Source organism: Diadema setosum, chromosome 2 (genome assembly GCF_964275005.1).
Source record: "Diadema setosum chromosome 2, eeDiaSeto1, whole genome shotgun sequence".
Taxonomy (NCBI): Eukaryota; Metazoa; Echinodermata; class Echinoidea; order Diadematoida; family Diadematidae; genus Diadema; species Diadema setosum.
The window spans coordinates 2,478,158-2,495,050 of NC_092686.1; the positions used below are offsets into that span (position 1 = coordinate 2,478,158).

The 16,893-nt window shown below is 37.8% G+C and overlaps 1 protein-coding gene across 1 annotated transcript in view; it reads left to right on the plus strand.

Moving 5' to 3' along the window:
* The first annotated feature begins 8,051 nt into the window (after positions 1 to 8,051).
* The window catches only part of LOC140246129 (uncharacterized), a 39,263-nt gene continuing 30,421 nt past the window's right edge, over positions 8,052 to 16,893 (plus strand). The window contains exon 1 of the mRNA XM_072325568.1: positions 8,052 to 8,205. Coding sequence (XP_072181669.1) covers positions 8,071 to 8,205 — 135 coding nt within the window. The 5' untranslated portion in view covers positions 8,052 to 8,070. The remainder of the gene's footprint in view (positions 8,206 to 16,893) is intronic.

Below are 16,893 nucleotides of genomic sequence, written 5' to 3' on the forward strand. Positions count from 1 at the left end.
GTGAAGTTTCCTTTTCCTTGAGGCCAGCGAGCAGTCTGCCTGCTGCATCATTACCCATGTCCTCCATGTGGTCCCTGATCTGCCGTAGAACTTTACCATGGGTCTGTCCCTCAGTCGTTGTCAATGAAAGCTGATCTGCTAATTGAAGAAGGGTGGGTGCCTCCAGCTGATACAGCTCCTTGATGACCTCGAGTTGAACTTCAAAACTTGCCATTTTCCTGAGCTCTGGGGCTTGACTCACTTTTCACTTTACCTTGGAGTCCCTTCCCCACTAGTCAACCGACTAATGACGAGTTTTGTATCTGGGTCCCTGCAGTTCAGCTTCTGGCTTCCACCCTTCTCTGTTTAAAGGACAAGTCCACCTTCATATACATAAGGATTGAGAGAATGCAGCAATATTAGTAGAACACATCAGTGAAAGTTTGAGGAAAATCAGACAATCTGTTTAAAAGTTATGAACTTTTAAAGTATCTGCGCAGTCACTGCTGGATAAGAAGACTACTACAATGTATGATGTCACATGTGTACAACGATATAAGGAAAATAAAAAGAGAATTTCACAAAACTTTACTTTTTGAATAAAGTGCAAATTTCTTCGACTTGTTACTGATGTATGTTAAGGGTAATATCATTCCCCCTGCCTTCTGAAAGAGAGAAGTTGAATGTTCTTTTGTTATGCGAGAAAAATGGAAATATGTTGAATTTTCTTTATTCTTCCTTTATAACGTTGTACACATATGACATCACAAGCTATAGTAGTCTTTTCATCCAGCCGTGACTGAGCAGAAACTTCAAAAATTCAGAACTTTTGAACGGATTGTCCGATTTCCCCCAAACTTTCACTGATGTTTTCTATTAATATTGCCGCATTCACTCAACCCACATGTCTATGAAGGTGAACTTGTCCTTTAACGTGACCATGAGGTCATCTCCAGCATGTTGGGGTTACTGGTTTGTGTCGCTAAACAGCATGACTCATGAGCATTGCTGTCCCATCAGGGTCGTCATAATGTTACCCCACTCCCACGGGGTGGACGGAACATAGGTAAACTGTAACAACAGAGAAGGAGACCAGTGTAGTTAAGAGTGTGCTGCTTGGCATCAGTGGCATGAATGATGCCTTCTCTTACTCTGTACTGGCTCCTTGTGGTTCAGTGGTAGATTCCATTCTCTTTAGGGGTGTTTTGTTGCTCAAACACATGTGGTTTTAAAATTTTTGGGTATCCAAAATTTTTAAAGGGATGCTTTACTTGTAGGTCCTTTACATTATTATTATCATCATTATTATCATCAACATTATTATTATTATTATTATTATTATTATTATTATTATTATTATTATTATTATTGTTATTATTATTATTATTGTTATTATTATTATTATTATAACTCAACGTCTGCTCTCTGAAGTACTGATGACAAGAATATAACTACACTGTACTGTCCAAAATTTGATTTATCTTGATCCGTCTGTCACCTTCTACAGAGTTTCAATTGTAATGTCAGCAGTGTCACTCTGATTTGAATGAAATGCTTTTGTGTAAATATATGTACTGGATACTGCTTTGTACATAACCTCTGTGAAACATTTGTACAGATATATATTGTGTACATTGTATAATAAAAAAAAAACATTTCATTTTCTGTAAAGTTTTTATTGTCAGTTTCCCTTTTTTTGGTGATGATGTTCTAAAAGATAACCATCATGGTTTATGAGACTGATTGATACAAGTTTTGTCATATTGTATTATGTGTCTGTACAAGTGAAGAGTTTGAATGCTAAAAAAAAAAGACAGTTAAATGCCATTTTCATGTTTTGATTTTTTTTTAAAGTAATGTCATCATCAAATAAAGAAAAAAAAAATCCATTGGTACAAGACTTGTTACATAACAAATAGATATTTGAAGATACTGTAAAAGTGGAAATTGTTTGCATTGTTTTTCACACAGTTTGTTCCTCCAGAAACTAGTTAAAGCATGCAAATATTTTTGCTCCTTATATATAACAGTATTTAATGTTTTGATTCCACAGAATTAAGAATGTGAAATTTCTCCAACTCTGCCAAGCATGAAAATATAAAAATTCCCCCTTTTGAAGTATTATGAACAATGTATGTATATCTATGATAATATCTATTACAATCATTTTCTTTGTCTTTCAATAAATTTGATCTCAAATTGATAAAAAAAGAATATACAATGTACATTTGTTCTGTATCTGTTATTGCATTTAAACTCTTCAAATGTACCCTTCTTGTGAGTTTGTAGATGTAACATCATTGATTTTCCCAGGGTCGTGATAGAAATGTTCCTCAATGACTTAACTACTGGAAACTTGATGGAAATTAATTACATTTACGTCTAGTAGCGCTATGGGCTGCACGAATATGGCACTCTCAAATGGATGGTCATACTAGATGTTGGTACTTGTGCCACTTGGCAAGACTGCTCCAAAATCCTCCCCTTGATTCAATGGTATATGACTGGACACATGTACATGTACCACGAATTAAGGCTGCTGAACTTTGAGTATGTGCACCAGAGTCAATCTGACTGTCATGCTCCTTGTGGAGTGAAAGGAGTGCAGTGTAGGTTGAGGTGAAATTCAGATGACTTGATCGGTTCTTTTGAGCTGCTGTGAGCACCTTAGTACAGTACTGTATTTTTTTAAAACGTAAATTGTTTGCGTAACCTTAAAGGTAGGGGATACCTTTTACAGAACTCCCAAAATGCAGCAAAACATTATATGAACCTCAGGGGACTTGTTTAGGCCACACTGCTTAGAAATTTTGAAGTCAACAGTTATCTACAATTTGAATAATGCACAAAACTCAACTACTCAGTAGTTCTGTGTGTCAGCCACACTTAAGCCTTTTTGTTGCAGTCTTCTGTATTTTTTATCTATAAACACAAATCTAAAAGTATAAGAGCTGATGTAATAACATATACATTGTAGAGTGTGTGGCAAGAATGTATATAGAAATGTTTGTGAGTTTTGATGAACTTTATTCACAACATATACATGATGGACACACATGCAGTGCATGGGTCTGCAAAGGTAGCCTAGTAATGTACTGGAATATACGGTGAGCCCCGAAAAAATTCAATTCAAAATCTAAGTCAATAAAAATGTCCTAAGTGTTACCTTCCACTTTCAATACTTTATGGGAGTTTCTAAAATGATACTCTCTTCAACATACCACTGTGTTTATACAACTCTTCTTAAGGCATGCAAATGGGATTCCCTACCTTAAGTTCATCATTCACCGTACTGTTCATGTATTGGGGTCGGGGTGAGAGTACACCGAAAGATTAGAGTCATCAGCAAATAATGAGAAATTGTCTAAGGACCTATGAAAACTAGCGATGCAAATTATGAAGAGCAACATACTGAGAGAGAGAGAGAGAGAGAGAGAGAGAGAGAGAGAGAGAGAGAGGGAGAGAGAGAGAGGGAGGGAGAGAGAGAGAGAAAGAGAGACAGGAGTAGGTGAACAGACATGGATGTGTAAAAAACAGTGCTTGTCTGCAGGACTAATTGTAACAGCTAGTTCTTCCCGTCAGCTGGTTTAGATGAGATGGCCCTTTTGATTGTATTGCTTCCATACTTTGATACTCTTAGCCCCTGATTAAAAAAAGAAGGAGAAACAAACGACTGAAAGAGAACAAAAAGGAGTAGGAACAGCAAAAAGGTATTGTGGATGTTTGAAGGACTGAACAATCAGAGGAAACTATAGTATGAATATCAGCAAACGGATTACGTCATAATGGGGGGGGGAGTGGGGAGTGGGAGAAGGAAAGATGGATACTGAGGAGGGAGAGAAAAAAGTGTGTACATATGTGTGCACGTGTGCATGTGTTTGTGTATGATTGTGTGTGTGTGTGTGTGTGTGTGTGTATGTGTGTGTGTAATCGGAATACACCAGATAGCCTTAAAGGAAACCCAAACCCAAAGAGAAATGTGGATTGAGTGAAAGCAGCAACATTAGTAGAACACATCAGTGAAAGTTTGAGGAAAATAGGACAATTGATGCAAAAGTTATGCATTTTTTAAAGTTTTGGTGTTGGAACCGCTGGATGAGGAGACTACTAGAGATTATGACGTATGTGTGGACAACAGTATGGAGAAAATATAAAGGGAATTCCACAAAAATTCACTTTTCTAGCATAATGAAAGAGCACTTAACTAACCGCTTTCAGAAAGCAGGGGGAATAATATTGCTACCCTTAAAATATGTCAGTATTAATATTGACGGAAGGTGTAATTTTCATGAAAAATGATTTTTTTTTTTTTTTTTTTTTGTGGAACTCCCTAAGATTGTTGTCTAGACATGACGCCATAACCTTTAGTAGTCTCCTCATCCAGCTAATCCAACACCAAAACTTCATAAGTTTTGCATCGATTGTCTGATTTTCCTCAAACTTTCACTGATGTGTATACTAATATTGCTGCTTTCACTCAATCCGCATTTCTCGTTGGGTTGGGGTTTTCTTTAATGCGCGGACGTCGTATAAGTTTCTGACTGAGCGGATGAAGTTGGCACGGTCACCCACACCAAAACAATAATTATTCTTTTACAGGCTTGACTTTGGCCGTAAGTAGCTTACCGTGGAGCTTCACAGACGTTTAAAACCTAGTGGGTTTTAAGATAAATAAAAGCTTTCAGGTTCACTGATTCATGAAATACGCTTATCAATCATTTTTGTACATACAATGAACACCCAAAGAGTTGATAACCAAATCAGGCCTCTTTCTTTCTTTCTTTCTTTTTTTTTTTTTTTTTTTTTTTTGTCCCTGATCGAGTATCTGGCAGAAATTCAGATATATCTAGTGTAAAATTTGTATCGGAAAAACCTTACCAGTGCGTGACACAGATTTGCGGGACACACAATTTAGAAATCGGTGCCATCATCGCTAGATGAGGCGACTACAACAGTTTATGACGTCACTGCAGCACAACGATTTAAAGATAACATAAAGAGACTTCCACAAACTTTAATTCTTTTATGAAAAGTACTGTTCCTGACATATGTTAAGAATAATATATCATTCCCTCTGTTTCTGATCCTGAAAGAGGTAAGTCAATTTGTCTTTTATTGTGCTTGATAAATTGAATTCTGCGGAATTCTCATTTTTGTACTGTTTTGCAGCGACGTCACGAGGTTGGTCTTCTCACTATTTGAACTGATTGTCCGATTTTCCTCAAACTCTCGCTAATGTATTCTACCAATATTGCTGCATTCATTCAAGGCACACATAAACTTAAGTATGTTATATTTACGTATGTATGGGTAGACTTTTTTGCTCCAATTCAGTTTGCATGCAGTACACAAAAGTTTATCACTCGCAAGGCACAGGACGCTTTTACCGGCAATTAATACACCAACAGCGCCCACTGCTGGAGACGACACAAAATGACGTCACACTCCGTAGCAGTTCGCTCGTCGGAAAGTAACGCGAGGAATCCGAGGAATGTCATACGTACGAACTCGCCGGGTCTGTGGCATGCAACGACCCCCTCCCCGTTTACCGTTTGGACGGCGAGCACTCCAATGCCACTAAAACATTTCTTTTTAATGAATACTTAGCGGAGGAGTCTCCTCCAAACGTCTGAAAGCTGATGATGACGAAATTGGATAGTGGTAAACACAGTCATAAAACTCGGACGCAATCTTGGAATCAGATTGGAGAACATGTGAATACCAGAATAATGATAATAATCTTGACCCAACTATTTACAATGCTGGTCCTTCTACGAGCTAAATGAACAGCCGCGATAAGCTTTATAAAAACATGATTTAGCCTTGGCGATCAAGACTATGAGGAAGAAAGAACCAACTGAACTTTATTATGACAAATACAACAATATCTAGCCCCCCCCCCCCCCACACACACACAATATTATGGAAAACATTGTTACATTCTGTGTCCGGGGAAATGCTGTGTTTATACAAAGATGCAAAACAATTATTATTGCATAATTACTGCTATAACTATTCCTATTCTTCTTATTTGTCGTCTTGTTGTTGTTACTATCACAATCATAATTTTTATGATTATGATGATGATGATGATGATAATAATAATATTAATAATAATGATAATGATAATGATAATAATAACAATCATAATAATAATGCTAATGATAATGATAATGATAATAGTAATAATAATAATAATAATAATAATAATAATAATGATAATAATAATAATAACATTAATCATTATCATCACCATTATTATCACGATATCATTGTTATCACTATAGGTCTACTACTACTACTATATACTACTACTACTACTGCTGCTGCTGCTGCTGCCATTATCTTCATCATTCTATAATTTGTTATTGTTATACCGTATATATGAAATACATAGTTATGATGAAGTCAAAAGTGGAAATGGAATAGAGAGACGAAGTAATGTATAAACATTACGTATACTTGTGTCACCCGTATGTACACGCCATATGTGCTTCATTCACAAACTTTCGACATTGTCTTGGGTGACATTTGACGGATAATAAAAGGTCAATTTACGTGTTCGTGAAGGCATGACCCAATCGGTCAAGCGGCATCATCCCCCTAAAAGTTCCACTCACCTCATCTCTATAATTAGTCTCTTTAATGGGCTATCTGTAAGGCAGGCAACAAGTGCAAGTGCGAATTGATGCAAAGTGCGCACGCGCACGATCACCATGATCATCTCGACTGTTCGATCATGTCGAAATCTCGCCTAGTCTTCGTACCCGTACTTAATAAAAAACAAACAAACAGACAAACAAACAAACGAACAATAATGACAAAAATATCAAAAACAATGCGAAACAACAAGCATGCACACATACTAAACAAACTCAGAAAGTTTTATTGTAGTCATCACCAATCTATCTTGTAGTTTCAACCTTTAAAAATCTTCAATGCAGCTCTGAATTCAAAACTGAAATGGATTGAGTATCATCTAGAAGACAATACGGGGGAGGGGGAGGTGACTGAGGAATCGCGACATGTAATGGCCTAATGGAAACTTCAGGTTTACTCATAAGTTATTTTCTCTAGAAATTATATGACAAAGAATTCAGGTAAATATATTAGGTTTAAATGTAAAATGGTATAAATTCATATAATCTTTCCCCACACTGCAAAATGTACGTGGTTTCCAGTCTCAACGCTGAATGTAATATGCGTTACTGTACACGGACTTACAAATAATAGGTCCTACTATAATGTTATAATATGAATATATTTAAAAGTGATGTACATTACGCGTTGCGCTACTGTGTGTTCACAGTATAACTGTACCAACTGCACGCGCTTTTATTTGAAGATTGAGTCATCAATAGTCAATTTTTCCGTTACAGTATGTTTATTTATCGTGTAGATTTGAGGATCAGGAGGCTATTTCCGTGCTTTTCAGTGTGTCCTCATTGCTAAAAAGTGACGTCACAAGTACTTTATATCGGTCTATCTATAAGATTATACTTGAAATTGTTTTAAAAAGTATGAAAGGGTAAATGAATTACATTCCATTATCAATGTACATTTTCCGTTAGTGTTCTTATATTCAAATGCTCTTTGGGTCTCTCTCTGTAGACTAACAATACATGGTGTGGCGCCCTTTGGCTGATTATACTCTCGGAGGCCTCTATTCACTTCTTCGAGGGAAATGCGTGCGCCAAAGAAACTCTACGTACGTCTCTATGGAATGCGCTCGCTTGCAGACGATTACATCTGGCCGAAGTTTGATACCAATAACGATCTACGTCGTCAATGCCGTACAGGCTTCTAGCGTTTCCCATCTCCTTCGAAGAGGAAATACGCGATACGGGTTATCCTTTGCTTCGCAGGAAGGAAACGCAATAGTGTGGATGTGGAGGACTGAACTGAGCGTAGTGTAGTTCCAGCTTTAGCCAAAAAACAGGCATCAAATTTCCCCCAGTCTTCAATCAGACTCAGTCTCGGAGCTGCACTTGTACAGGAATAACCGGATTTGGCTCTTTCGGCCTGTATTCAATATTTTGGTTTTCTCTCTGTTCGCGCGAGATCAGGTGATAGCTACGAGGAGAAGTCGCAATGGAACACGGGCAGGGCTCGGGCTCGGGAACACCCGTCAACGTCGACAGCGACGAAAACCCCGACAGCTACAACAAAATGAAGTACCACGCCAGCAAGATGGATCTAAATTTACGCATTCTTAGAGACCAAATGGTGAGTGATACATTGTTGAATTGTTTGAAACCAATTATGTAATTATTTTACACTTGACTTTGAACCAATAATGATACGACTTTCATAATGTCTCGGATGAATCGAATTGAAATCTCACTACTTAGCGTCGTCTTATCGATTTTTGTATGTTGATGATTTTTTGCATTTATCAAATTCGGCAGCTGTGCAAACAACAAACACTTTTACACACGTATACGATGGTGGTACAAATCCGTGAAATGTAGAACAGGCTTAACTAAAGTGGAATATCTACGCACTGGATAATTTTAATAACCACAAACTATGATCCCACGGCTGTAGTTGCAAGTACAGAACATACGTAAACGTTTTACTGGAATACTCAATAGATCGGAAATAATAAATGTAATATATTCATTTCCACGAGAGTTAGTTTGTTAATCGCCGGGCATCGAATAGAGACAAAAGGGTCAGCAATAGATATTATCAATATTGTGAGGTGAAAACAAATAACACTTGATGAAAGCAACGATTGTTACCATGGCTATGGAAAACGAATCGGGCTGCACGCATGAAAGTGGTGATCGTGAGCCAGATATGTAAATCGCATGTTATCACGAAGTTCTATTTCTCTCATCACTGTGAGCTGGTTGAAATGTCGCATCGCTGACTGCCGAATGTAAGGATGTATTAGAGGACATTCTTGGGAGGGCACATTGCTGTCACGTGACTTCCCCTTCTCATGACGGACTAAAATACCAACTGAGTTTCTCAACCATCAGTTTACACGCCTTTATCAGTGTCATGTAGACGTATTGCATAGACATGTACGATAGGTCTGATCAACTATCTGCTTTGTCAATTTTGCCCTATAAGTTCAATCACAGCATTGCTTAGATGTACAAGTATAAAAGCCTATATTAATATATATAGGGTTATGTAGGTAGGCTCCGTGTAGAAGATTAGGCGCATGCGTCCTCGCTGTAAATGGAACTGTTTTCACTCTTATGTATGATAATAAGAGTAAGAGTAATTTATGTGTAAATTCCTATCAAAAGAAAATCGACAGCATTAAAGAACGTTTTGGCGCATGTGCATAATATTATCACGTACTATGTTATGTCATAAAGTTTCTTAAATAGCTATTGCCTATTCATTTAGATTATTGATGAAATTCAAGTCTTTAGAGTGTTTTGCATGTACTGCAACAAGGTAACGAAAGATAATTACAATGTGTTTTGTTTCTGTGTATTCAAACCGTCTGAAATGATTACTTAGACACGTTTTGAATGGAACGTTTATCATTATTATACGATTCTGTATTGGATATGCAGAATATTTCCATTTGTACTTCCATTGAGGTGGAATTCAGTGTCGTTGATCTATCCGTGGTGGCCAGCGGGTGGCCAGCTCACCTTCAAGAGTATCGCACAACAAACAGAATAGTTTTCACACATGCGCCGCACCTGAATAAAAAGAAAATATGATCTGTCACTTCAACGCATGTTTGTTTTTCCCCTTTCTGGTCTCTCTCCCTCCCCGTCTCTCTCTTTCATATCCTGTCTGAGACTCTCTTTCTTTTCACCACCCCCATCCCCATCCCACCCCCACTCCGAAAACCACTATTATGACGTACCGGTGACCTCACGCGTCAACGTTTGGCCATGATGTCCACGCCTTCTTAACTCTTTTGCCCCCTCCGTCTGGGGCATGGCTTCCATAAACCCCTAGCAGTGGCGGCTGTCCACAGACGATTGTAAAGAACAGACCATCTCCTTGTTGAACTGTGCCCTTGAACTGCAATCCTGTAAAGTCGGTCGATGCAACAGTTATACCGCATTCCGACTGCATTGTCTACTTGTATATGTTCTTTACATGCAAGTCCTGTACTGTCGTGTGCTTGTTTGTTTGTTTGTTTGTTTGTTCATTTTCCATCTGAGAAGATGCTGGATAGCCCATATTCAGCTATGCTAAGCTGGTCTTCCATGGGGTCCAATTGGATGTGAGGCGGGACCACTACGTCTGAATATATTCATAATGACTTAACAAAGTGATGCCAATTCCTATTAATGAGTACATGGTCATGTATATTACATGGTCTACAAATCTCTCAGGCATTAAAAAAGACAACACGTTAGTCCACATTGATTCAATACTGACAAAAATGATCTGTTAAAATCTTTAACACTGTTTATTTATACTGCAGCGAGATGACGAGTGATAATGATTTGATACGCGTAATAATCTAGTGACTCTTGATTCGATGTTTAATTCACCTTTGATACCCAGTCTATACCATATAAGCCTATGTGCTATATATCAAACGTATCATGCTTGCATAATGTTTTGTCTTTATCTGTTACAAATATATAGCCCCAGGCCTACTGATTTGATTAGATCTGATTTGATTTATTCTCTGCGTGCCCTTTTTTGAAGTAGGGCCTACATTGTACATAAATTTTCTGCAATTTCATTATCATCGTACAAAATGAGAGTAATATGACAATTTCAACGATTATCATCATTTTCAATACATCTGTAATTTATGTATAGGCCTATATATAATATAGTCATGCATACATATTGTATATAAAATCCTTTACGTCCCATTTCGTAGAAACATCGGCACATTGCGGTGTAAAAAACAAACAAACGGAGAAGTACATGTATACTAACCACAAACAGATCTCAAACAAATTTCGAAAATTTAAGTCTGAATCGTCACCTCCCACAATGTATGTTCGTCCTCTGGCGCCTATGACGTGGCAATGGATTCCATTGTATCATGAACCCATATTATTGCCTCCTAAATCTGCTCTACAAATTGGATTTTGAAGTGGAACAATGTCCAAATGACTCAATATTAAGTCATTCAGAAGAAATTTCTATTCATATGCTGAAAAGTGAGATGCCTTTGTTATGTGTCTGCGCCGTTCCTTTTCATTGGACAAGATGTTATGCTTTTCTTCTTTGATTCGTCCTTGTACAGTAGGAATTGGTTAGTTTGTGTATTATGTACGTACGCGTCTGAAGGTTAGAGTAATAATAGAACGGAGGGTGCTTTCAAAATTTTGCCCGATGGGGGGATAATAATCGTTTGGTGTACTGCTCATTTTAAACAGACAAAAGTAGTCTACAAATTGCTTGCTCTTTGTGCTTTGGGTAGATAAAAAAGGAATAAGTCATTAGTAGAGTCTCCATTTTCTATTTTTTTCATATAGAATGACAAACATGTGCCCCACCTTACTGATATGCCCTTCGATCCTTTGATGACTTCATTAATGTGTTTTCATTCTTTTCTATAAAACGAAGTAAGACGTGTGACTGATATGAGTCTAGATAACATGAATTTTGCGCACAGTACATACAGACAACGATTTGTTGCTGTAAAATCCCCTCGAGTTTAGTCGCGACTTTATTAGGGTACCGACCCCACAAGCTGCAGGACACTAGCCCAAGAACAAGAATTGCCCTTTGAGTTGATTTTTCATAAAGAATGGGAACTGTAAATAGAGCTAAAGATTTGAAAAGATTTCGGGTAAAACGAGCCAGACATGATTAAAGGGATCGTATAGTTTTGGTTGAGAACTAATTTCAGATTTCTAACATTTTTTGGTGAGATAATGAGAAACCTCATGAAATATGAAAGAGCATAACGAATGTTATGAGGAATTCAACGTTTATTTGATGAAAATTTGTTCTGAAAAGGCTGAGATATCTATAAAAAAAAGAAAAAAAAGAAACCGATTCTGATAAAGTGTTGCACCCTCTTTATTACGATCGTTTTGTTTTAATTTGTTTGTGGATGTTTCAGTCATTCCAAACCCGATTTTCATCAAATAAACTTTGAATTCCTCTTAAAATGGTATGCTCTGAACTATATCATAAGTGTTTCTTGGTATCTCGCAAAAAAAGTCCAATTCTAACCTCCACCAATACTGTACCATCTCTTTAAAGTAAGAAAGTCGTGAGTCCTGTTAAAAGAAAACCAAAATCAAATGTGGAAGTCTGCTACAAACTTTCGAAGTGTAATTCTAATTACAAGGAAAAGCTACGGTTAACTTCTATAGAAGCTCAGATATACTGTATGAAGTCGTGTACAAGGATCTGACCACGATATAGATGCCAATATTCTAGTAGAAACCTGTCATGGGATATTGGTAACGTGACCTCGATGTTAAACGTGATAGTTGCTACATCCCCGTGTTTATTCAGACTAAATTATTCAAAGCAAGCTTTTTTTTTTCTTTCAGATTCCACTTTCAAACAGAAAATAATATCGTATCATAGCATTCTCGAAAGGGGACCCAGCAAATGAAAATATTTAGCGTAGATGATGATAATGCATCTCTACATCTAAAGTCGTGGTGTTAATCTCGGTCTTTGAGATGATCTAATTGAGAGTTTCATTGAAACTGATAGCGAGCAATATCATGTTCGTAACGACATTCCTCGGGAAAGTCTTACTTTCAAGAGCGCCACATGACAATGTTGACGATTGATGGGGTTCATTTTTGGAAAACTGGTGTTTTTTGTTTTTGTTTTTGTTTTTTTATACGTGAAATGCGGATCCTTGTCTGTATCCCTCTACAATGTGTAATTTGTATCGTGGCTTTCACTTCGTCTCTTTACGGATTTGGACACTAAAAGACTAAAGGAAACTTTCCACCATTTCACAAAATCGTTAGCACTCTGATTTTTTTTTTGATTTTTTTTTTTTAGCTGTAAAGATGTGCGATTATGCGTGATCCACATTTTCCTTTCGTATTGTCAGATATTAGCGGATATCCACTGTTTTTGCTTTACCTTAGACACACTATTAAGGACAGGAAGTACATGTTGTAACATTGCTCTTTTACTTTATGCACAAAAGTTTGCTTTACGAATAGTTCCAAGCCATGAGAGAGCTTAAAGGCGATTTCCTCATCTATCAACAACAGAAACTTGCCATTAAAGAAAGGGATGGATCCTATAATTATTCTTACTGCCAAGCGAGATGACAATGTGTGCTGTGCGTATTTTTTGTTTGTCGTATTCCATAGAAATGAATGAAATATGAAACAAGGAGTAAAGTGCGGAATGTATTGCGAAGTGACGTGTTCATCGAATGTGCTCTACAAATAGTAACCGTCAAAACAAACACTCCGTGATTCGCCCAAAACACGCGTCACCTTTAATATTCACATGCGTGCGACCTTTGTGCTTTTGCTGCTAACTCTTGGAACAAGAGCAAGCATCTGTCCTGATCCCCGTATCAATAACTTGGAAGAGTGCTTTGACTTCCAATTTCAGAATTACGCCCCTCTATAAATTCAGACAAGGCATGTAGTGAATGGGTAGACGGGGTGGGATGGGGGAAACGAGTAGATTATAAAGTGCACTTCAAGTCATACATGGTCAATAGTGCTTTATGGGCCATGTGCCCAGAATGTCGCCATATATAATTGCTTGACAATTTGATGTAACCAAATAGGTTGCACAGCGTTCCGTGGGACCCTGATCTGTCTTTTCTTTTTCTAGTTTGTGAGGAGTAAATCCTCTGCCGCTGACGCCTTGCCTTGGTGTTTTCATGTTCTTTAAAACCTCTTACTTCTCACAGATAGATATAGTAAGCCATGTATGGTCACCGCATTCGTAGCCTTTGCCGTCTTCTTCACCACGCAGTATTTATCGGGGAAAATCAGTGTTTTTAAAGTTATACTATTAACGCTCCAAAAGTTACTTACTTTCTGTCTGTGCATTTTTTTCGACGAAAATGTAATAATCTAATTGATATAATGACTTCCACGGAAGCCTTCTCTCACGTCACAGACAGCTGTGACATCATAATTCTCCATGCATATAGGTCTCATTTTCTCTCCCAAACGTATCACGTTAACCAGTTCACACAGTCCTCCGCGTCATGTTATTTTCAACCGGAGCGACAAGTCGGCCCTTCCGTAGGTACCTTTCCATGTAGTTCCTGGTAATGTTTGAGAGAAGTGAATCAATACCTCGGGGTGTTTTTGCTGTCCCGATGATTAAGTCTTGTGATCTGATGAGCGCGATATACGGCTGGCTTCACAGGCACAATGAGCGCACAACATTTGCCTCTCCAAATACTCTCGAATTTTCAATTGTTTATTCACAGAACAAGAGATAAACGACCATTTTGTACTAAATACAGGTCGAATAGTTTCAAAGACTTAGCTTTTTTTTTCAGTCTTACCATCAAAATAGTGACAAGGTGAATCACCATGTTGAGTTTATGCTCTGTCATTAAAGACCAATGTCGTGTGACTGCATTGTCACCCTTATTTCGGTTCTATTCTACAGCACGTAACTGATAGGGAATGTGAATGTAAGCACCTTGATAGCCCTACTGGACACATCAGGCATTTTTCACATTAAACCCCGCCTAGCAACCGCCTTTTGTTGTGGTAGATTTGAAAAAGAAAATATGCATATTAGCTTGTAAGGAAGATACGATCTAAGGAAGTATGATCTTTATAGGGAAATCAAACCATGTGTCATCGTTTGATGACCTTTAACAACAAAATAAAGCGAGTCAGGCTGGATATTGTTTCTGTGGCTCAAGAAAGTGACAAGATGACCAATCTGGAAAAGTTTCATAGCAGCATTATGTAAATTCCCCGAGCATTAGTCCTCCTGATTGAATTTTATAGTGTTTGTAATCTTATAAGGGGTTGAGACATATTCTTGAAAATTGAAATTGTGTAGTGAAATAATACACGATACGTGAGTGTATTCATATCTCCCCGCGTTGTGCAATGGACATACACAAATCAAAGCTAGCGTTCATAAGTCATTCTTTGATATACATGTACATATTTACCTGCATATAGGCCTATTACATGTTTTAATGATTCGTCGTGGCTTTTTTCTTTCCCTACAGTTTGGATGACATATCATTTTTTGTTTTCCTGTTTTCCACCGGTATGTTTTGTTTTTCACGTTTCGTGTGTGTGTGTTGATTCTGTTTCCCTTTTCATCCATGAACACGGAGACTGAGTTCCAAGGGGCAAAAGCTCACGAAAGTCACAATTTCTCTTTTCTTGAATACTAACACTGAAAATGTCAATGACAAAACATCCCACACGACTGCCCGTGTATGGGACCACAGGAGAGAATTGCCGAGCTATTACTTTATTCCTATCCTCTCATTGAATGTAGGTCTTGAGGTTAAGGGGTTTAGTTACAACAAAGACATTCCTTTGGTTAGGTTCAGTTAGTCATCCGAGGTATGTCACCTTCCCGCCATTTCTCGAGCAGAAAGCACGTAAATTCGTGTACGACGTGTCCCCTGTGACTCCCTAAACTATGCATCTGTGATTAGTTTTTCACAACGAAATCCCATTTGTCATTGCCGATATGTATTCGATTCACAGCATACACAACAGTTCTGATTTTCAAGAGTAAAAATAAACCTGAGAGAAAGAAAGCGAGAGAGCAAGCGACCAAGTCTTAGTGTGTGTGTGTGTGTGTGTGTGTGTGTGCGTGTGTGTGTGTGTGTGTGGAGGGGGGAGGGAGTGAAGGGAGGGAGTTAACAAACTAGGTCATGCTCACACAAAACATTAAATCTTGATGTGAAAAATAATGAAAATCGTACAAGTTCCATGTTGCATGATCCAGTGTATAGCAAGATTGGCAAATCCAGCCGGCGAGGTGGTCTCAACTTCAGTTATTGCAGTTACCCTGTCTACGTAATATACTAAAGAATTCCAAAGAATGTGTCAAAGGTGTTATTACATACAATATAGAGCAAACATGACACACGTCGGTAACATCATAATAACTATTGAGTATGGCATGATGGAGATATAGGCTATCGCACATACCTCCTTATTGGTGTGACCGACTTGATGAACCCGGGCCTCACGCTGATCACTTTGTGTAAAATGTGAGAACATTGCGGTGTAGTGGATAAGGTTTAAGACCCATTAATAAGAGATCTGTGATTCAAATCTCATCCTTGGTTGATACATCCACTTTCACACGCTTGACCCCTCTTCTCCATGATCCAGGGGTGTTGATGGGTACCTGAGCAATGCTTACATCGAGGAACCTGCTCGGGGTAGATGTAACCAGTAGATGATCCGCTGAAAAGCTTTGTGAGATATAACGACTCTGTTTTGGCCCAACCAAAACTTGCTCGATTTCAGCTTGGGTATTATAGTATCTTTAAATTTTAATGTTTAAACATATTTCAACATTATCCTCATATCCATATGCCACAGATCAAATGGTACAGAAGTCTAATACAGCCGCGTCATTGTTGTTCAAATTTCAGAGATTATAGTCTTCACATATAGGAACTTTGATTACACTTTTTGAATAAATCTCCGTATTTCATGACTGGCACCCGTTAAAAAAAAAGTAAATGGAAATTCCCACGTTATATATCGGAAGTGTTCTTCCTTGTTGAAAATTATAAAACAGCAGTCAAAAATCCAAGAAATACAGTAAAAGAAAATTGACAGTAATATCGTTTTTAGTCACCAGCCCTGATGAGTCAAAGTTTAGGTGCTTAGCCGCTTTCTCCTCAGAATTTTCTGGAAAGGGAGCAACAAGGGTTGCTATATATATATATATATATATATATATATATATATATATATATGTGTGTGTGTGTGTGTGTGTGTGTGTGTCTGTCTGTCTGTTTGCCAGTCTGTGTGTGTGTCTCTCTCTCTCTCTGTTATTTCCTTAGGG